Below are 27115 nucleotides of genomic sequence, written 5' to 3' on the forward strand. Positions count from 1 at the left end.
TCAATTAACTTCAAATCTCATAGCTTTACTTTATTAAATTTCTAATTAAATGTTATACATACATAAAGTAAAAAATTAAAATAATGTGATAAATAATTATTTTTGTGGAGACTCTTTCGATAAAAATAAATTTTATACTAGTCAAAATACCTGTCACTGACAAAATCTTTGAATTATATTCTGTATGCACCGATCAAGTATACACCTAGTGCATATGCATAAAGCATTTATTTGAACAAATACAAATGAGCAAGTGAAATTTATCACACAAAAGTTTTATTCGTTAAGCAAAATAATTTCGTTCTAATAAACTGTTAATAAACTATTTTTCAGGTAAAAGCACAAGTTCATGCAACAGAAGAAAATGATGACTAGATATATGTTTAACAAGTACATATATATATATATATATGTTTTTATATATCTTTAACGAGTTATTTGTCGCACAAAGTATTCAGATCGATTCTTAATTTTAAGTTGTCTGTGCATATTTTGTTATGTGCAAATTGATTAGAAGATAAAATATCTTTTTGACAAACTTACGATCTAGTAAGGATACAAAAGATTATAAGAAATCAAGCAAGAAACTTACTCAACGTCGCTTATGCAATATTATAATAAAACTTGTACTGCGATTCAAAAATTACTAACAAAATCGCAAAATTATTCTAGCAATTTTAGTTGTTCATGATTTTTCTGTTATTAGAAATTTTATTACCACAATTCTTCAAAGAAAAAATGCAAAATTTTTATTCATAACAAATTATTTATGTTTTTTAGTTAAGTTTAACTTATTGTTAATGTTTCAATTATATTATAAATTATATATATATAAATATTATATTATATTATTTATTATATAAATTATTTTATAATTTTATTTCAACAATTAATTATTTGTTATAATTGTTTATAAAACAGTTATTACTTTTCTTATATTTTATTTTTCGATTAACTTTTCATAAAAGTCAATAACTTGAGAAAAAAAATAAATATGCATTTTTATTTTGAAAAAAACTAAATTTTTGATAACATAGGTATTTAAATTCGAATTATTGACGATACAAACGTCACTTTAACATAAAATTTTGGAGACAAGAACAGACAGATGTTCTTTAATAGATTTAAAATCACTATAATTATTATTATTGCAAAAATAGTTCATTGTGTGTCTTTTATCGTTATATACAATATAAAACATTAATAATTAATTAACAATAAAAACTTAATAAAACTCAAACTAATGCGCTATAAGCTTTACTCAAATATATTTAAATCTGTTAACTTAAATAAAATGTGTTTTAAGTATAAACAAATACATTTCATATATTGCGGATGTTAGATTTGATAAATTCGACACGTATACTCGTATGTTAAAAATAGCAAATACAAAAAAAATTTTTATGGTAAACAAATTTTGCGCTATTGTACCAAAATATATTATTAGTTATATGGAAAGCAAAAAGATTTGATACAAATATTAATTTTATTTGCTGAAAATTATATTACTAAATTTGCATATTATGTCGCAATTATAAGAAATTGATTTTTATTAGCAGGAAAACATAGCCAAAAAAACAAATTTTCAGAAATAGATTAATTTCCTATGATAGCAAAATTAATGTGCTTTTTTTGCATGTATTTATACATTATATTTTTGTTGTTATTACATTTGTGAAAGCGACTTATCCAAATTCCATAATAAAGAATACATAAACATAATTTTTTTAAAATATATTATAAAGTGTCATATTATACAAATCGAATTAATTGGCATATTTCTTTTTATCAAAACGTGTTTTACATAAAACATAATATACATATGTAGAATTAGAATTTAGATAAAAACGCGATCAACATTTCAAAAACTTAATAATAAAAATGAAATAAAAAGAACGTACAGATAATATTTACTGAAAGTAACTTATACGAAAGAAGGAATAACTAAAATTTCTATGATAACGATATCTAATACAATTCATGCGAATGAACCAATTATTCTTAAGGATATCGTGTGTATCTCTTATAAGAACCGAACATTTCTTACTGTTGTGTATATGTACAGAGATCGCAGAGGTGGACTGAACTCAAAGGTATGTAAACTGATATCTTCCACTCACTAATTTTTATATCTAGTAGATTTGTCCACTAATGTCTTAATCACTTCGAGAAACTCTTCTTTATGTAATATATCGCTTTTGAATTATAATGTTACTAAGAAATACTAAATGTAACTTTGAATTTTAATATCGCGTGAATTATATATATAAATGTGATGTACAATAATATAGTTAATATGTGTGACGAAACGTTACATTGAATGCTCTAAGATTTGCTATTTCTTTCTCAATTAATCGTAATAACAGCATTTATGTATTAAATATTACTTCTTATTTCGAATTTGACGATTTGCTATATTGTAATATTGTGTCATTATCATTTCCTGCGTCATAAAGCTAACACTGGACAATTATTTACCAGAAAGTTAATAGTAACATTCATATTCTCAAAAAATTATTACAATCTATGTAATATTTCTGAATTAATAATTATTAGTACAAAAAATATATATAAAACTATTCCGTGTTAAAATTATTAATGTGTGCAAAATTATCGAATAATTTAGATTAATATTTTTAATATATAGTAATATTTTCAAAGTTTTCAGTTATTACGACCTTGTCAAGTAACATATGCAAACATTTAACCGTTTTCGGAAAGCAAAAAGATTTGATACAAATATTAATTTTATTTGCTGAAAATTATATTACTAAATTTGCATATTATGTCGCAATTATAAGAAATTGATTTTTATTAGCAGGAAAACATAGCCAAAAAAACAAATTTTCAGAAATAGATTAATTTGCTATTTCTTTCTCAATTAATCGTAATAACAGCATTTATGTATTAAATATTACTTCTTATTTCGAATTTGACGATTTGCTATATTGTAATATTGTGTCATTATCATTTCATATTCATTATACAAAGACATTCTTTTTGCTTTCCACCGTTTTCTATTTTCGTATGTAAGTTAAATTTCATCTTGTAATTACTTAATCTCAATCTTACTGTAACTCAAAGCTGCAACATTTGCTTCATTGACAACCAATAGTCATATTTTAATAAAAATTTGCTTCATAAACCGAACACTTTTATAATCTAAACACAAATTAAAATTAATTCCAATTGCTTTTGTATCTTTGTTTAAAATGTATCAATGTTATTGTGTTTTATACAAAATAATAAACATATACCTCAATGCAATTACAAATCGGAAATATTTTTTCTTTTTTTGCGTAAATTAGAGTCATACTAGATAAATAATTTTTCTTATTTCTCGATATTCATATTCACAATAGTTGGTTTTTGTTTCAGCTACATAAAACGTCATTGTAATACTAACAATCAGGACAAAGAACATCATAATCATTTCTTCTTAAGTTTGTAGGAGAAGCAATATAAGCAATAATTAGCAATGCATCACAAGTTGCAAATAATATACATTATTACTCTTATAATTTCATTTTCAGGTAACAATGTGTTTTTATTTACATAAATTTCTACATGACATAGTTTGTTTTATTGACTTTTTTTTAAGCGTTATTATGAATTAACCGTTAATTTCTAATTCAATATTAATTTCTTATTCCAAAAAGAAAATCTACATAATTGTATCATAAGGTTACATCACTTACCAATAATTTTAATTTTGTGATATATGGGCCATGCACGTATAGAAATTATTCTTATTATTTTTAAGATACTCTACATTTAATGAAATCATAAATCAGTAAAATAACGTCATAAATTTTTAATAATTAATTGATTTATATTACTTTGTACTTTCAGTACAATTAAATCTACTGTATATTTTGAATATTTGAAACTTTTAACAATTCACTGAAATTGTACTAGTACTGATTTTGTACTAGTACAAAAATAGTAAAACAAAGAATAATTAAAATAATTTTTGTTTCTTATATATAATTTAAATCTATCTAAAACAAAGATATAGTAAATATATATAAAATATGTAAATCATAATTTTCTTAAATATTATTTAACTTAATTATGAATTTATGAGTGAGTCTATTAACGAATAACAATTTTTACTATCAATCAATATCTTAATTTCTACTCAAAACGGCTTCCATCCATTAAAATGTTTAACTTTTTAATAATAAATGTACTTATATGTATTTAAATAAATTTTTCAACAATAAATGTTTATCATTAAAAAGTAGTGTAGTTAAATAAAATTTATGTTTCTAAACAAATTTTAAGGCATTAATACTTAACATAATTGATCATAATTTATATTTTTTGTAGTCATTTTAACCGTATCAAAGATTACTTATGTGTATACGGATAAAGAAAACAGTACACACAATACGACAAAAAATCATGATGTAAAAACAGAGGACATTTCCGAATCCGATTACAATATCAATGTGAATTTTCCTAAAGTTTTTACTAGATATCTATTAATGTTACTTGGAATATTATTAATTTGCGGAGCTTTTTATTGGGTTGGTGTGAAATTATGGATACTGTGGTAAGTTGATTTCTTTTATCATATTAATAATATTATAATTAATTTACGCATGCATCTAAATAATTTATAGTTAATTCAAAAAATGTTGATAAAAAGTTATTTATTTTCAATTTAATTTTTGTATAATCTTTTTAAATTTTATTTAATTTTCAATATTTTAATTAGACATTTGAAAAAATTTAATGTTAACAAAATTTTATAGTTGAGGCTTTCATTCATAGCGACCAAATATTGTTTCATACTGTAAAAGATGTAGTTGTTTTGGTTAATATAATTTTTACATTTTGTCTTAACCAAATAATTTAATTAGAAAATTTTCAATAAAATTGATATTTTACATTTAATTCACACAAACCAGTTAATAAAGTTAGTTTTCAAAAACAAAATAAGATTTCCAGTGAGAAACACAAGCCAAAAAATATGTATTAAATGCGTAATTAGATATGTAATATACGTCTCCTCGACCTGTCATTTCTCTAGGGTTAGGATTAATATTCCACTCATAAAAATACATACAACAAATTAGTTGAGTTAATAAAGCAAAATTAATACAACAAAACAGATTTGTTTAAATTAATAAAACTTGTTTTGGTAATATTTTTTAATTGTATATCAAGGAAAGAAACTATAAGACAAAATGTTACTCACAAAGACATTTGTTTAGGATAACTAAATAAATTTTGTTGAGCATATTACATCCAAATATTTTTGTCACCGTATAACAAAAATTTACTGTTTTCAATTAAATACTTTTATTAGTGTATACTTTGGTGATTTAATAAAATTAAGATAATAATAACTGATAATATGTATTTAAACGTAGGAAAAAGTGGCAAACCAGATACTTGTGGCCACGCAGACGTTTAGACTCGGAATTCGAAGAAATACCACTACAGAGAATACCGCGTATTGCAAGCGACACAATACATATTAGCGAAACATTACGTAATCGCAGATATAAAAACGAAAACGAACAGTCGAATTGCACAATTTTTAGCGATTTCAGTGAATACAAAGGTGAAAATTATTGGAATGACTTTATAGAACCAACTGTGAATATTCACAGAGACAGAGCTAGACATGTCCAGCTAATTCCAAAATCAAACAGCCTACCTAAACGCCTTACAAGATATTTGCCTGGTGCTAGTAGTAGTCAATCTGATAGATCTGATAGTAAAAAAATAAGAAGAGTACGTATAATATACATAATATGTTATACACGGAATATGTGTTATACTGAAAAACAATCTATTATTTAAAGTTTAGCAATATATATAGAATATCTTAAAATTCAAAAACATTCTTTCAAAAATAGATCTGATTAATGCTAAGCCGGTATTTTTTATTAAAAAATTTTGTAGACAAAAAGCATGCCTGAATATATCAAAGATACGTCTACAAGAACTATCCAGAAGCCTACCAGAAGCTTGCTTGGTTATAGTAGCAGTCAATCTAATAGTCCTGATTTTAGTGTAAAAGTATTCAAAGTAAGTACAATACAAAATATGTTATATGCGGAATATGTGTTATATTAACAAAACAATATATTACTTACAGTGTAGCAGTAAAGTTCAACAATATTCTTTCAAAAATAGATCTGATTAACTCTGAGCCGGTATTTTTTATTAAAATTTTGTAGTATCCAACTTTTTCGAATTATAAGCAATTAAAGATGATTTCTTTGCAAAAAAGAACATGTTTGAAAAATGGATATATAACAACGTCATTTTCTCCAATTAATTTCAAATTTCATCCTTTTATTTTGTTAAAATTTCTATTTGAATATTTAATACATAAGACAAGAAATAGAAATAATGTGGTTAATGTTCATTTTTGTAAATACCTCTACGGAAAAAATAGTCTTTATACTAGTCAAAATATCTGTCATTGACAAAATCTTTGCAAGTTTTATTCTGTGTGCTTCGGTTCGAGTTTGCACCTTTTGTACATACACACAAAGTATATACTGAATACTAATATGCGACAATAAAATCTATCATATAAAAGTTTTATCCGTTAAGCAAAAAATTTTTATTATAAAAAACTGTTCTGAACTATTTTTCAGGTGACAGCTGAAGTTCATGCAGAAGATGAAGATGATTAGAGATGTTTAGATAAGTATTAGAAAAATTTAAAAATGGCTAAAAGAATGCAAATACGTAAGAACATGATTTCAAAATTTTAACTAGAAAAAGTAAACATCATACAGTGCAATAGTAAGATTTTATAAATATCTGACGCTAAAAGAAACTTTCTATGATAGCGACGATGAATGATTCATGCGAATGAATAAATTATTATTAAGAACTGAACAATTACTTGTAGCATTGTAGTATCATATTCAACACAATTTTTTATTTTAAATTGTCCAGACTATGTATGTTTTGTCGAAACATATGCAAATTAGTTATAAGATAAAATATCTTTTAGACAAATTGACGATTTAATAATGATAAAAAAGGCTACTACAAATCAATCAAGTAAACTATTACATGTCGCTTTTGCAATATTGTAATAAAACTTCTACTGTCATTAGGAAATCACTAACAGTAAGATCGCACAATTATTGCAACAGTTTCTGCTGTTTATCATTTCTCTGTTGTTAAAAATTTAATTATTACAAGTTTTCAAAAAAAAAAAAAAAAAAAAATAGAAAATTTTTATTAATGACAAGTTATTTGTATTTCTATTTAATTTAAATTTTGTTATATTATAATAATTTTATATATGTATATATATATAGTATATATAATGTATAATTGTATATATATATATATATACATATTGTATATATATATGTATATATAAATTGTATAAATATATAACTATGTTTATAATATTTATATATTAAATTTTATATATGTGTGTGTGTGTGTATGTGTGTGTATTCACACATATAGTTTAATACATATATGTATAATTTAATATATAAATTTATATATAATTTAATTTATATACATGTATATATAAATTATTATATACATTCTATTTTAATAATTATAACATTATAATTCTATAAAAGACGTTTACTAGTGGTCTTAAGATATTTCGTTTTTTATTTATTTTTATTGTTTGGTAAATTTTTATAATAATAAAAATCAATAACTTGAAAAAAGAAATAAATTTGCATTTCTATTTTGAAAAAAAAATACGTTTTGAAATCTCTGTAATATATTTGATATAAAATTATTGTCTTTATGTAATTAAAGTTATTTTAACAGAAAACAATTTTTTTTAACACAAGAACAAACAGGATGCTCAACAAAATTTATGTATTCTGTCAACAAAATAAATTTTGATTATGCATTTTTTTCTATCTATTTATATATTATAGTTTGGTTATTATTACATTTGTAAAAGCGATTCACTCAAATTAAATTAAAAGGAAATACATAAATGTAAATTTATTAAATGTATTAAAAAGAATTATATTATACAAATCAAATTAAATGGCATTTTATTCTTTTCATCAAAATGTATTTTACACTAATAATTATGAATACTTAACATATATTAGTATAGAACAGATTTAGACAAAATCGCAATTACAAAACTTAATATGTAAAAAAAACATACAAAAAATACATTTGAAAAAACTTATACAAAAGAAAAAATAATCGGTGATCTCTACTTGTACAGAGTTGTCATAAATCAGATTTCTTTTTTTTATATGCAGTAGCGTCAATGAAAACGGATCGTGCATCTATTTCTTCCAAACATAAAAAAATGTTTTAATGGTTAAAAAAATGCAAATACGGAAGTACATAATTTCAAAATTTTAGCTAAAAAAAGTACGTGTCATACAATATAACGATTTTATAAATGTCTGATACTGAAAGAAACTTTCTATGATAGCGACAATCAATACAATTCATGCGAATGAGCCAATTATTCTTACGGATATCGTGTGTATCTCTTATAAGAACCGAACATTTCTTACTGTTGTGTATATGTACAGAGATCGCAGAGGTAGACTGAACTCAAAGGTATGTAAACTGATATCTTCCACACACTAATTTATATATCTAGTAGATTTGTCCACTAATGTCTTAATCACTTTGAGAAACTCTTCTTTATGTAATATATCGCTTTTGAATTATAATGTTACTAAAAACTTTGAATTTTAATATCACGTAAATTATATATATAAATGTCATGTACAATAATATAGTTAATATGTGTGACGAAACGTTACATTGAATGTTCTCAAGATTTGCTATTTCTTTCTCAATTAATCGTAATAACAGCTTTTATGTATTAAATATTACTTCTTATTTCGAATTTGACGATTTGCTATATTGTAATATTGTGTCATTATCATTTCCTGCGTCATAAAGCTAACACTGGACAATTATTTACCAGAAAGTTAATAGTAACATTCATATTCTCAAAAAATTATTACAATCTATATAATATTTCTTAATTAATAATTATTAGTACAAGAAATATATATAAGACTATTCCGTGTTAAAATTATTAATGTGTGCAAAATTATCGAATAATTTAGATTAATATTTTTAATTTATAGTAATATTTTCAAAGTTTTTAGTTATTACGACCTTGTCAAGTAACATATACAAACATTTAACCGTTTTTCGTATGTAAGTTAAATTTCATCTTGTAATTACTTAATTTCAATCTTACTGTAACTCAAAGCTGCAACATTTGCTTCATTGACAACCAATAATCATATTTTAATAAAAATTCGCTTCATAAACCGAACACTTATATAATCTAAACACAAATTAAAATTAATTCTAATTGCTTTTGTATCTCTGTTTAAAATGTATCAATGTTATTGTGTTTTATACGAAATAATAAACGTATACCTCAATGCAATTACGAATCGGAAATATTTTTTCTCTTTTGCGTAAATTAGAGTCATACTAGATAAATAATTTTTCTTATTTCTCGATATTCATATTTACAATGGTTGGTTCTTGTTTCAGCTACATAAAACGTCATTGTAATACTAACAATCAGGACAAAGAACATCATAATCATTTCTTCTTAAGTTTGTAGGAGAAGCGATATAAGCAATAATTAGCAATGCATTACAAGTTGCAAGAATTATACATTATTACTCTTATAATTTCATTTTCAGGTAACAATGTGTTTTTATTTACATAAATTTCTACATGACATAGTTCGTTTTATTGACTTTTTTTTAAGCATTATTATGAATTAGCCGTTAATTTTTAATTCAATATTAATTTCTTATTCCAAAAAGAAAATCTACATAATTGTATCATAAGGTTGCATCACTTACCAATAATTTTAATTTCGTGGTCCATGCACGTATAGAAATTATTCTTATTATTTTTAAGATACTCTACATTTAATGAAATCATAAATCAGTAAAATAACGTCATAAATTTTTAATAATTAATTGATTTATATTACTTTGTACTTTCAGTACAATTAAGTCTACTGTTTTATTTTTTGAATATTTGAAACTTTTAACAATTCACTGATATTGTAGTAGTACTAGTACTGATTTTGTACTAGTACAAAAATAGTCAAAGAAAGAATAATTAAAATAATTATGGTTTCTTATATATAATTTAAATCTATCTAAAACAAAGATATAGTAAATATATGTAAAATATGTAAATCATTACTTTCGTAAATATTATTTGACTTAATTATGAATTTATGAGTGAGTTTATTAATGTATAACAATTTTTACTATCAATAAATATTTTAATTTCTACTCAAAACAGCTTCCATCCATTAAAATGTTTAGCTTTTTAATAATAAATGTACTTATATGTATTTAAATAAATTTTTCAACAATAAATGTTTATCATAAAAAAGTAATGTAGTTAAATAAAATTTATGTTTCTAAACAAATTTTAAGGCATTAATACTTAACATAATTGATCATAATTTATATTTTTTGTAGTCGTTTTAACCGTATCAAAGATTACTTATGTGAATACGGATAAAGAAAACAGTACACACAATACAACAAAAAATTATGATGTAAAAACAGAGGACATTTCCGAATCCAATTACAACATCAATGTGAATATTCTTAAAGCTTTTGGTGAATATCTATTAATGTTACTTGGAATATTATTAATTTCCGGAGCTTTTTATTGGATTGGTGTGAAATTAAGGATACTGTGGTAAGTTGATTTCTTTTGTCATATTAATAATATTATAATTAATTTACGCATGCATCTAAATAATTTATAGTTAATTCAAAAAACGTTGATAAAAAGTTATTTATTTTCAATTTGATTTTTATACAATCTTATTTAAATTTTATTTAATTTTTTATATTTTAATTAAACATTTAAAAAAATTTAATGTTAACAAAATTTTATAGTTGAAGCTTTCGTTCATAGCGACCAAATATTGTTTCATATTGTAAAAGATGTAGTTGTTCTGATTAATATAAATTTTACATTCTGTCTTGACCAAATAATTTAATTAGAAAATTTTCAATAAAATTGATATTTTACATTTAATTCACACGAACCAGTTAATAAAGTTAGTTTTCAAAAGCAAAATAAGATTTCCAGTGAGAAACACAAGCCAAAAAATATGTATTAGATGCGTAATTAGGTATGTAATATACGTCTCCTCGACCTGTCATTTCTCTAGGGTTAGGATTAATATTCCACTTATAAAAATACATACAACAAATTAGTTGAGTTAATAAAGCAAAATTAATACAACAAAACAGATTTGTTTAAATTAATAAAATTTGTTTTGGTAATATCTTTTAATTGTATATCAAGGGAAGAAGCTATAAGACAAAATGTTACTCACAAAGACATTTGTTTAGGATAACTAAATAAATTTAGTTGAGCATATTCTAACCAAATATTTTTGTCACCGTATAACAAAAATTTGGTGTTTTCAATTAAACACTTTTACTAGTGTATACTTTGGTGATTTAATAAAATTAAGATAATAATAATTAATAATACGTATTTGAACGTAGGAAAAAGTGGCCAATCAGACACTTGTGGTTACGCAGACGTTTAGTCTCGGATATCGGACAAGAAATGTTACTACCGAAAATATCGCGTATTGGAAGCGACACAATATATATTAGCGAAATACTACGTAATCGCAGAAATAGAAACGAAGACGAACAGTGGAATTGCACAAATTTTAGCGATTTGAGTGTATATAGAGATGAAAATTATTCGAATGAATTTATAGAACCAAGTGTGAATATTCACAGAGACAGAGCTAGACATGTCCAGCTAATTCCAAAATCAAACAGCCTGCCTGAACGCCTTACAAGATATTTGCCTGGTGCTAGTAGTAGTCAATCTGATAGATCTGATAGTGAAAAAATAAGAAAAGTACGTATAATATACATAATATGTTATACACGGAATATGTGTTATACTGAAAAACAATCTATTATTTAAAGTTTAGCAATATATATAGAATATCTTAAAATTCAAAGACATTCTTTCAAAAATAGATCTGATAGATTAATGCTAAGCCGGTATTTTTTATTAAAAAATTTTGTAGACAAAAAGCATGCCTGAATATATCAAAGATATGTCTTCAAGAACTATCCAGAAGCCTACCAGAAGCTTGCTTGGTTATAGTAACAGTCGATCTAATAGTCCTGACTTTAGTGTAAAAGTATTGAAAGTAAGTACAATACAAAATATGTTATATGCGGAATATGTGTTATATTAACAAAACAATATATGTATTACTTACAGTGTAGCAGTAAAGTTCAACAATATTCATTCAAAAATAGTTCTGATTAACTCTGAGCCGGTATTTTTTATTAAAATTTTGTAGTATCCAACTTTTTCGAATTATAAGCAATTAAAGATGATTTCTTTGCAAAAAAGAACATGTTTGAAAAATGAATATATAACAGCGTCATTTTCTCCAATTAATTTCAAATTTTATCGCTTTATTTTGTTAAAATTTCTATTTGAATATTTCATACATAAGACAAAAAATAGAAATAATATGGTTAATGTTCATTTTTGTAAATACCTCTACGAAAAAAATAGTCTTTATACTAATCAAAATATCTGTCATTGACAAAATTTTTGCGAGTTCTATTCTGTGTGCTTCGGATCGAGTATGCATTTGTACATACACACAAAGTATATACTGAATACTAATATGCGACAATAAAATCTATCATATAAAAGTTTTATCCGTTAAGCAAGAAACTATTTTTATTCTAAAAAACTGTTCTGAATTATTTTTCAGGTGACAGCTGAAGTTCATGCAGAAGATGAAGATAATTAGAGATGTTTAGATAAGTATTAGAAAAATTTAAAAATGGCTAAAAGAATGCAAATACGTAAAAACATGATTTCAAAATTTTAACTAGAAAAAGTAAACATCATACAGTGCAATAGTAAGATTTTATAAATATCTGACGCTGAAAGAAACTTTCTATGATAGCGACAATGAATGATTCGAAGGAGTAAATTATTATTAAGAACATCGAGTATGTCTCTTATGAGAACTGAACAATTACATGTAGCATTGTAGTATCATATTTAACGCAATTTTTTATTTTAAATTGTCCAGACTATGTATGTTTTGTCGAAACATATGCAAATTAGTTATAAGATAAAATATCTTTTAGACAAATTGACGATTTAATAATGATAAAAAAAGCTACTACAAATCAATCAAGTAAACTATTACATGTCGCTTTTACAATATTGTAATAAAACTTCTACTGATTAGGAAATCACTAACAGTAAGATCGCACAATTATTGCAACAGTTTCTGCTGTTTATCATTTCTCTGTTGTTAAAAATTTAGTTATTACAAGTTTAAAAAAAAAAAAAAAAAAAAAAATGTAAAATTTTTATTGGTTACAAGTTATTTGTATTTCTATTTAATTTTAATCTTATTATATTATAATAATTTTATATATGTATATATATATATATATTGTATATATAATGTATAATTGTATATATATATATATTTATTTATTGTATATATATGTATATATAAATTGTATACATATATAAATATATTTATAATATTCATATATTAAATTTTATATAAATGTGTGTGTGTGTGTGTATATTCACATATATAGTTTAACACAATATGTATAACTTAGTATATAAATTTATATATAATTCAATTTATACATATATATATATAAATTATTATATACATTCTATTTGAACAATTATAACATTATAATTCTATAAAAAACGTTTATTACTGGTCTTAAAATATTTCGTTTTTTATTTATTTTTATTGTTTGGTAAATTTTTATAATAATAAAAATCAATAACTTGACAGAAAAAATAAATTTGCATTTTTATTTTAAAGAAATAATACATTTTGAAATCTCTGTAACATATTTGAATTAAAATTATTGTCTATATATTAAAGTCATTTTAACAATTTTTTAACACAAGAACAAACAAGATGCTCAACAAAATTTATCTATTCTGTCAACAAAATAAATTTTAATTTTTTTCCATCTATTTATATATTATAGTTTGGTTATTATTACATTTGTAAAAGCGATTTACTCAAATTACATTGAAAGGAAATACATAAATGTAAATTTATTAATTGTATTAAAAAGAATTATATTATACAAATCAAATTAAATGGCATTTCATTCTTTTCATCAAAATGTGTTTTACACTATTAATTATGAATACTTAATATATATTAGTAGAGAACAGATTTAGACAAAAACTTAATATGTAAAAAAACATACAAAAAATACATTTGAAGAAACTTATACAAAAGAGAGAGAGAGAGAGAGAGAGAGAAAAAATAATCGGTGATCTCTACTTGTACAGAGTTGTAATAAATCAGATTTCTTTTTTTTATATGCAGTAGCGTCAATAAAAACGGATGGTGCATCTATTTCTTCCAAACATAAAAAAATGTTTTAATGGTTAAAAAAATGCAAATACAGAAGTACATAATTTCAAAATTCTAGCTACAAAAAGTACGTGTCATACAATATACGATTTTATAAATGTTTGATACTGATGATTTGAAAGAGACTTTCTATGATAGCGACAATCAATACAATTCATGCGAATAAGCCAATAATTCTCAAGAATGTCGTATGTGTCTCTTATAAGAATCGAGCATTTCTAACAGTTGTGGTTTATATACAGGGATTGCAGGTAGACTACGTTCAAATTGATAAGATATATAAATTCATATCTTCTACTCGCTGATTTTTATATATTGGGTAAGTTTATCTAACTAATATTTTAATCATTTTGAAAAAATTTTGTTAAGTAGTGTATCGTTTATAAATTATTATATATTACTAATAACTTTGACTTTTATCTTCGCTTAAAATATAAATGTTACGTACAATAGTATAGTTAATATGTGTGATGTTTTATTAAATGCTCTTAAGAATTGCTTTTTATTTCTCAATTTTCCGTAATATCTTTAACAGCATTTATTTCTCAAATATTACTTATTATTTTGTATTTGAGAATTTTCTATATAGTTAGCATTGGACAAATGTTCACCATAAATATGCTGACGACAATATTCTCAAGAAATCATTACAATTTATGTAATACTTTTCGTTAAAAGTTATAAATGCAAAATAGATATTTTGCAGATTATTCCGTGTCACTTTTACTGCAAAAGTATTGATAAATGTGTTGGAAATTATCAAATAATAAATATTGATATTTTTTAGTTCAAAGTTTTTCAGTTGTTGCGACCTCGTCAAGTAACATATACAAATATTCTATACTGCTTTTCATTTATATTAAACTTCTTCTTTTATATTATTTAACTGTCTTATAACTCTTAGCTTATAACTCAGAGCTATGCCATTCTTTTTACTGTCATGATACTTTAATCAAAAATTCACTTTATAAAACAAACATTCTCTCTTATACAACTTAGATTCAAATTAAAATATATTCCAATTGCTTTTGTATCTTTGATTAAAATGTATCACTGTTATTGTTTTTTAAATGACGTTAAATGATGTTATTAAATGATAAATATATACCTCAATTCAATCATGTATCTTAGAAACCTGCAGAAATATTTTCTCTTCTTTGCATAAGTTTTGCATAAATAGTTATACTATTTATTTATTAGATAAGTAATTTCCTTATTTTGTAATTTTTACATTCATAATATTTTATTTTGATTTCAGATAATTAAAAAACCATCGCGGTCTGAATAACAATCAATAGAACAAAGAAGATTGTAATCAAATCTTTTTATGCTTTTAAGAAAAAAGATCTCTCTAAAGAATTATTAATAATGTATGACATGCAATTTTTATATGTCTTCTCTTTAATCATTCTTACAGGTAACTATGTAATTAGTTCTATATAGAATCTCTATATAAATAATATAGTAATTTTTATTGATTCCTTTTTAAACTTTACACATAAGAAAATGTGAGATTTCTATATAGTTATTGTTAAATTAGTCTATTAATAACAAATTTTTGTTTTCTAACTACAAAGTAATATTAATTTTTACTACTAATAAAAAGCTTAAGTTTTATCTACTAAGATGTTTAACTTTTTATTAATATAAATTTTTATAAGTGACTAAAAAAATAAATAATTAGGAATTTTTGCCATTAAAGAAATAGTATAATTAATTAGAATCAGAGTTTGTAAAAAAATTTAATGTTTACTAACAATTAATATAATTTATCAAAATTTTGATTTTCTTCTAGTTGCTTTAGACATATCAAGAGATAATGTAGATGAAAGTATAGAAAGCGAAACAAACGATACGACGGAAGATTATGACATAGTAACTAAAAAGTACAAAATCTTCTCGATATTATTAATGACGGTTATTATAATGTTTGTATTTTTTCGCTGTTGTTTACAAGAGTTGTAAGTTGATTTTTTTTATAATATTAATAATATTATAATTAATTTACGTACACATCTAAATTATTAATAATAATTAATTCAGCAAAAATGTAAAAAAAAATTATTACTTTTTAATGTAGTTTTTTGTGCAACTTATTTAATCTTTTAATTTTAATTATATGGATATACCTTAATAATTCAAAAAAAATAAGATAATAAGAACTATCAATGTCTTTGAACGTAGATGTAGGCATAGAACTGCAATACATTTGCGGCCAATAAAACGTGAAACGTTCGATGAAAGCAGACTAGAACAGAATAATCAATCCAGAATTGAACACCGAGTTAATGATAGCAATGAACACACAGAAGAACGCAGACATCGATGTCGCACTAATGAACGCAAAGAGGAATGCAAATATGATGAAAGAGATAAACGCATGCAAGAAAACAGGAATAAAGACAGAGATGACGCAGGTTTCATTTGGAATAATTTGGAAAGCATGGATGATGACATGATTGATAATAGAAATTTAATCTTCGAACCTAGACCTAAACGCGTGTGTTTTCTGGCGCAAACGTCTAAAGTACATTCGCCTAAAATTAACAACAGTGGATCAAACGCTGGCATTAGTGTGGAGATAGTAAAAGTAAGTACAACACACCATACGTTATACACAAAACACGTGTCATATTGGCAAAACATATTAATTACTCACAATATTAAAGTATATAGTATATAGTATAAGATAAATTAAAGTTCACGGACATTCTTTCAAAAATACATTTTTTTATTAACTCTGAATCGGTATTTTCTATTTAAAAAAAATTGTGATATCCACATTTTCCGAATGAAGAGCAATTGGAAAAAGTTGTTTTTTTGCAAAGCATTTAAAAAAAATAAATATATAATAGCGCCATATATTTTAATTAATTTCAAATCTCATGGCTTTACTTTATTAAAATTTTTATTTAAATATTACATGCATAAGATAAAAAAATTGAAATTGTGTGATTAAAGATAATTTTTGTGAATATTTTTATAGAGAAAAATAGACTTTAAATCAAAATATCTATCATTAAAAAAATCTTACAAGTTTTATTCTGTATGCTCTCGATCAAGTATAGGTATATACCTATTGCGTATGCATAAAGCATGTATTTAAACACATACAAACATGTGCGAATAAAATCTAAGATATAAAAATTCTATTTATTAAGCAAAAAAATTGTTTTTCTTTTTGTATAAAACTGTTAATAAACTATTTTTCAGTTAAACCATAAAGCACAAGTTCATGCCAAAGAAGAAAATAACAATTAGAGCAATGTTTCAATAAGTATTACTTATACTTAACATAAAGTATCATTTTCAGCTCGATTCTGAATTTTAAATTGTCTGGACTATGCACACTATGCTACTCTTTATCATATGTAAATTGTTTATTAAAAAAATATTTTTTTTAGAAATTTACGATTTAATGATACCTATAATAATAAAAAAAGCTATTAACTAACAATTGTGTGTTAAAATATTTTAACAATTATATGTTTTAAGAAAATAGATATTACTTTTTTTTTTATTTTGACTTTTTAGTTTTTTAAACATTTATAAAATAATAAAAATCAATAACTTAATTAAAAATGTAAATTTTGGCATTTGTATTTAAAAACAAAATCAATTTTTCTGTGACACATTTAAATTTAAATTACTGTCTACAAATGTCATTTTAATATAAAAAAAATTTTGACAAGAACAGACATTGTTCAATAATAGATTTAAGAAAACTAAAATTGATATTAGAAAAATAATTTAGTATATATGCTTGCGTTTCTTTTTATAGTCATATATTTATGTATATAAATATATTTTGCCGCAAAATAACATCAAAAGTATTTAAAAATCTAACTCATACGCAAATATTATTTTAATTACATTACATTATTAGCTTAAATATAATATAATATGTATAATGGTACATATTACATTATATTTGTATATAATATGTATATGTTTGAATGTATACATATACATATATTACATACATATAAATATATATTTATATATATATATATAATGTATGTATATATATGTATATAAATTGTATATACGTATGCAGTTTGTTCTGTAAATGCATTTTTTTAAATTGTCTGGACTATGCACACATATGTGAATTGTTTGTAAAAAAAATATTTTTTTTAGAAATTCACAATCTAATAATACTTATAATGATAAAAAAAGCGCCAAATAACTAACAATTGTGTATTTAAATATTTTAACAATTATATATTTAAAAAAAACGGTTATTACTTTTTTTTTTAATTTGACTTTTCAGTTTTTTAAACATTTATAAAATAATAAATAAATGTTTTATTATACTACATACTCTTATAAAACATATATAATAAAAAAAATTAAAATTAAACCTCATCAAAAATGTGTAATTTAAATATACTGAATAAAATATCCTAAAAAAAATACTAACTTGGATTGATTTAAATATAACATAATTTATATAGAAATGTAATAAGTTTACATTTGTATTGTAAACAACATTATGTATATAATGTTTGATCTATATAATGTCCAAATTAAAAGAAAAGAATAAAAAAGAATTAAAAAAGCGCCAAATGTTTGTGCATATTTTGTGCTGTTTTACACACACACACAAAGAAATTGTTAAATTGATAATTAAAATTTAACCACTTTTAAGTTTGGAAGATCAATATTTGCGTATCTCGTATAATAGAATATTAGAATTTGTCGGGTCAATTTTCTCGAGAAAAGAAAGGCAGCGGAGGGATGGAAACACATTCGAACTCCTTGGAGCAACCGACACTTGTCTCATAACGCGCGATTCCCTCCGCGCTAGTAGTATCAGATAGCACGATACAGACGGTGACGTCGGTAATCAAAACCCCGTGTCGCATATACGCTAGACAACGGCAGAACCTACGCCAACGAATTTCGAGAGACACGTAGTCTCAAGATGGGCAAGAAAGAACCGCGAAAAGAATAAAAGAGAGAGAGAGAGAGAGAGAGAGAGAGAGAGAGAGAGAACGATAACGGCAAGAGCGACACAGAGGAGGAGTAGAAGGTGGCTGGTGAAGGAGGGCTGAGAATTAGAGGTTGGTCGCAGGCAGCGTGCGCGCGAGAGGGTTTTACCAGCGAGAAAGGGAGAGGTGGAGTCCCCTCATGCGCTCTCTCTCTCTTTCACTCTCCTCTTCTCTCACTCCTACTTACACCCTCTCTCGCTCACCAACCCCTCTTGAGCGCGCGCGCGCGCGCGCGCTTTAGCATTCGGGATTCGAGGTGGTGTGGAAATTCGAGCAGACAGCCAGTCGCTCGCCGTACGCTTCACGACGTGGCTCGAAAGTGTTGCCTGGCCGAGATCAAGATAAGCGACGATGATGACGACGGCGACGACGGCAACGGCGATGTGATGCCATCCGTCGACGTCAGTCGATCCTGGTCCACATTGAGATTTGCCGTCGCTCCGAGAAACGTTGACAGACAATTTGACATTCGGTGATCGCGCCCGGCTCATCATTCGATCGTCAATCGTTTCTTTGCCGGAATCCACAGGTTATCTCCGCGGCGCGTCGTGAAGGTCGATCGTGTTCGTATAACAAACAGCTGAACTGTTGGATCAATTAATTAGTCATATTCGCGCAAGATCTTGATTTTTAATTTAAACATTCTTTTTCGTCCAATGTGCGCTTTGTGAACGAAGCAATTGGTGAGAAGATTTAGGGCGGGACGCTTTATCGAGAATCGTCTGTCCTAAAATCGGACGTGGACACAAAGTAATTGAAGCAGTGATCGATTGTGCGGTAATTATTTACATCCGCTGAGTGGCACTTTTATGGACCAGGCGCGTGGGGCGTGCACGCACGCGTTCGTCGGCACGGCATCGTTTCAACCGCGGGACCGAGAGAATTTCCGATCAGGAAATTCAACGCCGATCGGCGCAGGGCAGCAGCGCGACGAAATTAGCCGGAAGTGTCGGCGGATCGGATTAACGTAGCATTCGATATCGTTGTCGGGATTGATGGTTTTGTTCGAGCCTGCCAATGCCGAATCGGAGAATCAAGAAGTGAATCAATCGTAAAAGCGAGACTAAGAGACGTATAAATCTCAGAGAGAGAGAGAGAGAGAGAGAAAGAGAGAGAGAGAGAGAGAAAGGGACAGGCTAGCGCGGACGGAACAGTGAAGGGGACTTTTAGCAGGCGATCGGGCATACATAAATGTAGGAGAAAGCCCGCGAGGAAGGTTAAAGAACGAGTCGTGTGGCCAAGAGAGGAAAGCATAAGTGCCGGGTCTCCGCGGAGAATTTAATAAGCTTTCGCCGGCAGAATGCCGTCCCGCTGATCGGATACGACGTCGCCGGGGGTTTTTGATGCCGTCGCAAAATATTCCCGGCCGGATCCGCCGATACTGAATGGTGCGGCTTAAGACGGCTTCTCGTGTGTATCCAGCGTCGCGGATAATCGAAACGATAGTAAACTGAAAGAGTTCGAGGGTTTCATCCTCCGTGGTTTCATCTCCCTCGTGGTGTTATCTTCTCTTTTTCTCGTCGTTTTCCTCTGTGTGTCTCTCTCTTTCTCTCTCTCTCTCTCTCTTCTCTCTCTCTCTCTCTCTCTCTCTCTCTCTGTCTCTTTCCTTCCTCTCTCTCCTCCCCTTTCTTTCTCTCTCTCTCTCTCTCTCTCCCTCACTGAAGCCCGTCCGATTTTTTTGCCTATAGCGATCGCGCGACACGACGAGGAGCGCTTTGCCATGTACGCGTGACATCATGTCGACGTCTGTGCGTGACACATCGTCGGCTCGTGACTACGTTGAAAGTGGCGGTGTCCTGCTCGCACACTCAAGAGATGTCAATGGATCGAGACTACGACAATCTGCCGACACCACGACAACGCGCATGCAAGATCTGTCTGTAGGTCGCGTGCCCGCGACGTCATCGCGACTCGATGGATCGATCGCGCGCAAGATCCGTCGCGATCTGGGAGCATCACGTCGCGGATAATCGTCGATCGTCGAGCGACGTTACTGCCGGAATGGACGGTAAGTCGCGCGCACGGGTCATTACGGAGCGGACGCGTGTTGCTGTCGCGTGCTGGCACGCCAATTTCGTTAGCTCAAGGTCCTTCACGTCGGCCGCCGCGCGGTGTCAAGGGTGTAGTCACGTGTGCAATTTGAATTGCTAAACAGACCTGGATCACTGATAATTAAAATACGATGTGCGAGAGACGGAAGTTTATTATTGTCCGGAGAAAAACGCTTGAGACAAACGTCAGGTTCGTGCAATACCCGTCTTGTGAGTTGTACATGAAATTCACATGTTAAAAACAATTGCTTTCTCAAATAGATCAAATTTATAATAAATGAAATAAAAATTTATTAATAAACGGAGCAAAACGCGTATGAAGTTTCATTTTTGTGCAATTTGCAGCAACTGGCATCAAAATGTTACATTTATACAAGTATCGGTTCTTTTTCCTTTTACATTTTTCAACGTTTATTTTATTATTTTGCATATATTTTTATAAATGTCTTTGTAATTTCACACTTTATATGTAATTGATAATCTATGCATGCTGTGCCGCAAAGATCTTTTTTAATTAAACCAGAAATCCAAGTTCAAGATCAAATTTATTAGATAGGCACATTGAGATAGGCACGTAATAAGTAGTATAAATTGAGTTTATAGTCACATCTTGTTTACTTGCTCCGTCGCATTTTGACACGAAACTCTTTTTTAATGTGCCCGTAACAATGATAAGGCAATTTCACAATAATGCAGATGGAGCGAGATAGAAAGATGCTCCAGGGCTGGTCGTGTCGCTCAAATTAAGGGCTATAAATGAGAAGACCGCGAAGAGAATAAAGGGCAGCACGCAAGGATGGAAAAGGGATTCTTTTACGGCCCTTTTACCTCGTCTGTTCCGGCATCGACTGTGCCAGCAGCAGCTTTTCCTTCGCTCCCTCCTATCTCTTTCTCACTTCCTTCCCTACCGCCTTCCCTTCCTTGATGTATTAAAGGGGCACGTGAAATATTCCGGAGGCATTTTCATTACCGTCCTCGCTGGGAATGCACGCGGTTGATAAGCCTTTTTGCACGAGGACGTAGGGCAAAGTGAATTGCGAAGAGAGGAAATCGAATATATTCGGTTGCTAGTATGTTTTTTCTGCCTTTTTATTTCTGGCTTCAAAGGGGATTGCGTTATCATTATTAAATTCATGCGCAACACAAATTACTCCCATTTGATCTTATTCGCTGTTATAACCGGAAAAAAAATATCATTTTTTGCAACGCGAACATTTTTTAGCAAAATGCTCATCGAAAATTAATCCCGACAGTCATTAATGTTGATTTTCGTCCAACCTATTCAATTTAAATTGCTTTTTAGCAGAAGCAAGTAAATAACAAATTGCGGCGAGTACAAATTACATACAAATAATTTAGATTAATTTTGCGTAATGATTATATGATATTTACGATCGATGTAAACATAATTAGTTACATGAATAGATAAATAGTCACATTTATCCTCATTTCCGCTTTCATATAACACATTTTTTTCCTTTTTAATATTTTTATACTCTGAAAATACATATATTTTTTTTTTTTTTAATAAAAGCCATTATGCAATGTGAAATTAATTGGACAAAGTGGGTGGCAGCCATTACAATCCATTACATAATATTTTATAATTTATTCAAATTAAAAGTGGTTCGGTGCTTTTTAATTATCTAAAATAATTTTATATTTAATTACATTAAATAAAAATAATTTTTCTACTATCTATTGCGGAGATGCCATTGAGTATAAAAAAGTTCATATTTATATTTGCAGAATTTTCCAAAATCATATCAATGATAATTCGCGCGGGCAACGTTACCGTGCTTTAAGCCGCTGTGATAGCACTGTAGATAACAGCGTTTTAAAATGCCTTCAATGTTCCAAAATTATACGGTATCGTAAGCGGTGGAAATAACAATTGTTAAATTTTGTGCAAATGGGCTCTCGGCAGGCCAATCTGCTTTTTCAGGCACAATTGAATCTACCGGCACTTACGGCAGTCCTCTCTCTAGTCTAGTAGTTGACAAGGTAATTCCAGTAATTCTCTGAATGTACGGTATTTTACAAATTCCTGACTACTTACGATCGGTGTACTTAGCATATTGAACCATTTCCATAAAAAGCTATTGCACAAGTCTTCCCCACTTAGATCGCGATAATGTCTGTAAATGACATTCGGATATGCGCGGTGATAATTATTTCTTATACTATAATTATTATATATATATTATATATATTATAATTATATATATTTATAATTTTATCAACGTAACAAAAATTGTCACAATATTAAAAAAAAAATTATTATAAAACATAATAATAATAATATAAAAAATAATAATTATGTTGCAAATAAAATCTTTTAAAGAAATTTGTACGCTTCTTCACAGCCACGTTAATGTACATTATATATCACTGATAATGAGAAATTTATCAATGATATTATTCCGCCCTGACAAAATCATACGAAAATTCGAGCGTAGTCATAACGCGATATTTTGTGAAATTCACAGTCTGCAATTTCTTTCAAGAGAAATAAAAATAATTGCAATTTGCGTAAAATGGTTAATTAGATATTATGCAATTTGTTTCTCACTCGCTTCAACGATATGCAAAACAAAAAATTATCAGAAGATAAATTAAAGCAAATGTCGCAAACATGTGCAATGTTGCTGCATCTTGAGTTTATCGATTGAGTGCGGCTGTGCAGTAGGAAAGGCGAGAATCTTTTTCAGTTAATTTAATAGGACACATTCTCGCATTACCTGTTGCGTTTACTATTATTACGCGTGCCAACGTAACGTCGACGAAGAAAAATGACGACTGCTTTGTTCGGGGGTAGGCATTTCTTATTCACTTTCGCGTCATTATGCTTGCCTCACACGTTTTTACTGTACATGTTTTTACTGTACGATTATGATTAGAAAAAAAAGATAAACGCCCGGAAACGCGTATTGACTATTAATTTCTCTAATTTATAATAATGTCAATTAAAATTAATTAATGTAGTACAATTTAATAAACACATATCGCATAAATATAATATATTGAAATATATGTAATATTAAACATATTAAATGCATCATAATGTGTGTATATGAAAAGCTGTTTGCTGTCACAGTTGTATTAATATTATTTTATATACAAACAACATATAAATAGATAGACGCGTAAATAATGTATAAATTGCAGTTTAGTAATTATATCGTAATTAATAAAGCAATCTTGTCAAATTGTTTAATAGCTTAAAGCGATATTTATAGATTGTGCTGCATAAGATCTTAGATGCTGTTTCTTTTTAGAAGAATTATTAGCGATGGTATCTTATTCAGCTTATGAAAAATAATGAACCTTAAAATATCACAAAGAAATTTTGTCATTATCCTTCTTATTAGTTAGTTTCTGAAAAAAATAACCTTGCGTAGCTAACTCTATAATCGCAAAACACGTTATTACTTCAAAGATAATTATTCGCGATTAATACAAATAACATTAGCTTAAAATTATTAGCGCATATCAAATTATTTTTCCCATCATTTCATTTTAATGTATACATGTATAAGATTCGTCGATATGTCACGCACGAATATTTGCCCCGTGGCGTGCGCAGTTAGTAATTATCACATATTATTTCACGGACAAAACTGTGTTAACTGTTAATTATTCAAACGGGGAGAAACCTATCTGCGCGTACAAAGTTAATACGCGACAGTCTTTTATGACCGTATATTAATATTGAAATTTCTATAACGTCGGAATTGCGGGCTGCTACCAATTTATTCCGATTAAATGTCAGCTTTTATTATAATAATTTTTATACACAAAATATATTGCCACACGTCTTTTATTACGAAAATGTGTATTATCAAAATTTATTTTGCCGAAATTTTATTCCCCAATGAACACCATTTGAGTCACGTTTATAGATTCATCATCATAAATTTGAGAAGAATGTCTTTTTAACTCTCTTTTTGTCTTTTTAACTAAGGCACTGTAAATGTAAACGTCCGAGTGTTTCGGACGATTATTAAGCTGCCGGAGCTATTTGTCATTTTTTTAATTAAAACTAAATATCAGAGACCCACCTCAGATACATATTGCAATACTCGGGATAATTCCTCGGGATCATTTCTCACATAAATGGCGCACCAAATGTCTAACAGCGAGCAGGAAGGACTCCGCATTAGCGAAGTTTCGTGCTAATTGTACGTAATTAATTATATCATTATTTCGCCGATTAATCTAAGTCGGGCTCGCTGCGGCGATGGGGGATCATATTTTTCGCCGCGATGTACGGTATTCTTCTACGCAACTGCAGCACAAGAACGATCAATCTAAGGTGGTACGATTTCATTTCTTGAAAGACAGGAAATGACGTTATGTACAAAGGAGGAGAAAGATGTATGCTGCCTTTCCCGGCGAGATGAAAATTGCCAGGAATATATTGCGGAAATATTTTCTGGCTTTGCAGACGGGAGAAGCTATTCCACACGATGACTTAATATTTGAAAACAATTTCGAAACATACACACGCTTTTTGCTGTATTCGTGCATTAAATATTTCAGAGAGCGTGGAAGCGCATCTTAAAAAACTTGAAATCGAAAACAACGTACTGAAAATTTATAAACAGTTGTAAATGCACATCGAATATTTATTCATTTTATTCCCGCACAGAATGAAATCGCGGACGATACAGTTACGTAATAAATGAACCGTTTGTTTAATGACTTATTCATGATTAAGTTTACCTTTAATTATCTTTTTTATATACAAAGAATAATCGATCAGTTAACCAATATGTAAACTGTAAAATTTAACAAATAAATTGCAGCAATATTCTAGTTTGTCATTTAACGTGTTTTAATAAAAACAGTATTATTTCAATGTATTTTAAATGTTACTTTTCCATCAAGCTGAAGATTGCGTTCCTAATGGCATTGTATATATCAATTCGAATTGCAAGTGATCAACGTATGTATCATGCATCGGCACATATGTCAATTGGCGCCAATTCACAATTAGCACGACATTTTTATTTCTCAAACTCTCGCTGTGCTGATTACTGTTCCGTCATGGAGAGCGTGCGCAAGGCGAAATGTTCATTTTTTATTTATATAATAGCATCACGTTTTGCTATTGCACATAGCTCTATAACTTTTAATGTAACACGCATGAGCCAGCATATTGCATTTACGAGAATATTGCGGAAAAATGCAGTAGATACGGTCAATTGAAAAATTTGTCTTAATTCTAGCAAAAGTAGAGACTACGTTAGACTATGTTTATTACAAAATTGCACTACAACGTGTCATTTTTAGACGCGTACACGTCTTGAAATATATATACTGCCACCCAACATTATACTTTTTTTACTTTTAACTAAACTAAATTATAAAACACATTTATCGATCACCTATATTTACAACCCGTGTTTCTATTTGTCTGTAAAAACAATGCATTTTGTGAACTACTTAAATTGCGACGATAGGTGTGCAAAATCATTCACGTGAATCATCGCGCTTTGTCTTAATAAGACCACTCATCTATTCTACTTTATTGGCGTTCTTAAGAAAATAACGCATCTCTCTCTTTATCGGAGACCTCTTGAGTTGAAGACATCCGACTAGCCTTTTGCTTCTTAATCTAAATGGAACTTTCTTCT

The 27115-nt window shown here is 27.6% G+C and overlaps 2 protein-coding genes across 12 annotated transcripts in view; both read left to right on the forward strand.

The window, feature by feature from the left end:
* Positions 1–1953: 1953 nt before the first annotated feature.
* Positions 1954–17838, forward strand: LOC105671772 (uncharacterized). 2 transcript variants are annotated; one of them, XM_012366215.2, is made up of 10 exons: positions 8397–8544; positions 9508–9662; positions 10464–10689; positions 11514–11883; positions 12059–12184; positions 12767–14750; positions 15690–15848; positions 16227–16392; positions 16616–17021; positions 17645–17838. In XM_012366215.2, the coding sequence occupies exons 2-6, from the start codon at positions 9608–9610 to the stop codon at positions 12803–12805; spliced, it is 816 nt and encodes a 271-aa protein (XP_012221638.2). In that variant the 5' UTR covers positions 8397–8544; positions 9508–9607; the 3' UTR covers positions 12806–14750; positions 15690–15848; positions 16227–16392; positions 16616–17021; positions 17645–17838. The 2 variants fall into 2 exon arrangements, with proteins under 2 accessions (XP_012221639.2, XP_012221638.2); XM_012366216.2 differs by lacking the exons at positions 12059–12184; positions 12767–14750; positions 15690–15848; ... (1 more) ...; positions 16616–17021; positions 17645–17838 and adding exons at positions 1954–2093; positions 3379–3533; positions 4333–4558; positions 5382–5748; positions 5920–6045 and having other exon boundaries at positions 6624–8544.
* Positions 17839–19080: 1242 nt separating this feature from the next.
* The window catches only part of Dop2R (dopamine D2-like receptor), a 208827-nt gene continuing 200792 nt past the window's right edge, over positions 19081–27115 (forward strand). The window contains exons 1-2 of one of the 10 annotated variants that reach the window (XM_067350175.1): positions 19081–20202; positions 21114–21433. The gene's annotated coding sequence lies outside the window, so the exon portion shown is untranslated. Of the gene's footprint in view, positions 21434–27115 lie in introns of all 10 variants that reach the window. The other 9 variants (XM_067350172.1, XM_067350174.1, XM_067350171.1 and 6 more) reach the window with 9 other exon arrangements.

Source organism: Linepithema humile, chromosome 2, assembly GCF_040581485.1.
Source record: "Linepithema humile isolate Giens D197 chromosome 2, Lhum_UNIL_v1.0, whole genome shotgun sequence".
Lineage (NCBI taxonomy): Eukaryota > Metazoa > Arthropoda > Insecta > Hymenoptera > Formicidae > Linepithema > Linepithema humile.

What these genes read in the sequence shown, in the direction of transcription:
- LOC105671772 (XM_012366215.2), top strand. Translation starts at nt 9,608, where the DNA reads ATGCATTACAAGTTGCAAGAATTATACATTATTACTCTTATAATTTCA. An exon ending in GTGAAATTAAGGATACTGTG is followed by an intron (nt 10,690 to 11,513) that starts GTAAGTTGATTT and finishes ATTTGAACGTAG; the next exon opens with GAAAAAGTGGCCAATCAGAC. An exon ending in TTAGTGTAAAAGTATTGAAA is followed by an intron (nt 12,185 to 12,766) that starts GTAAGTACAATA and finishes ATTATTTTTCAG; the next exon opens with GTGACAGCTGAAGTTCATGC.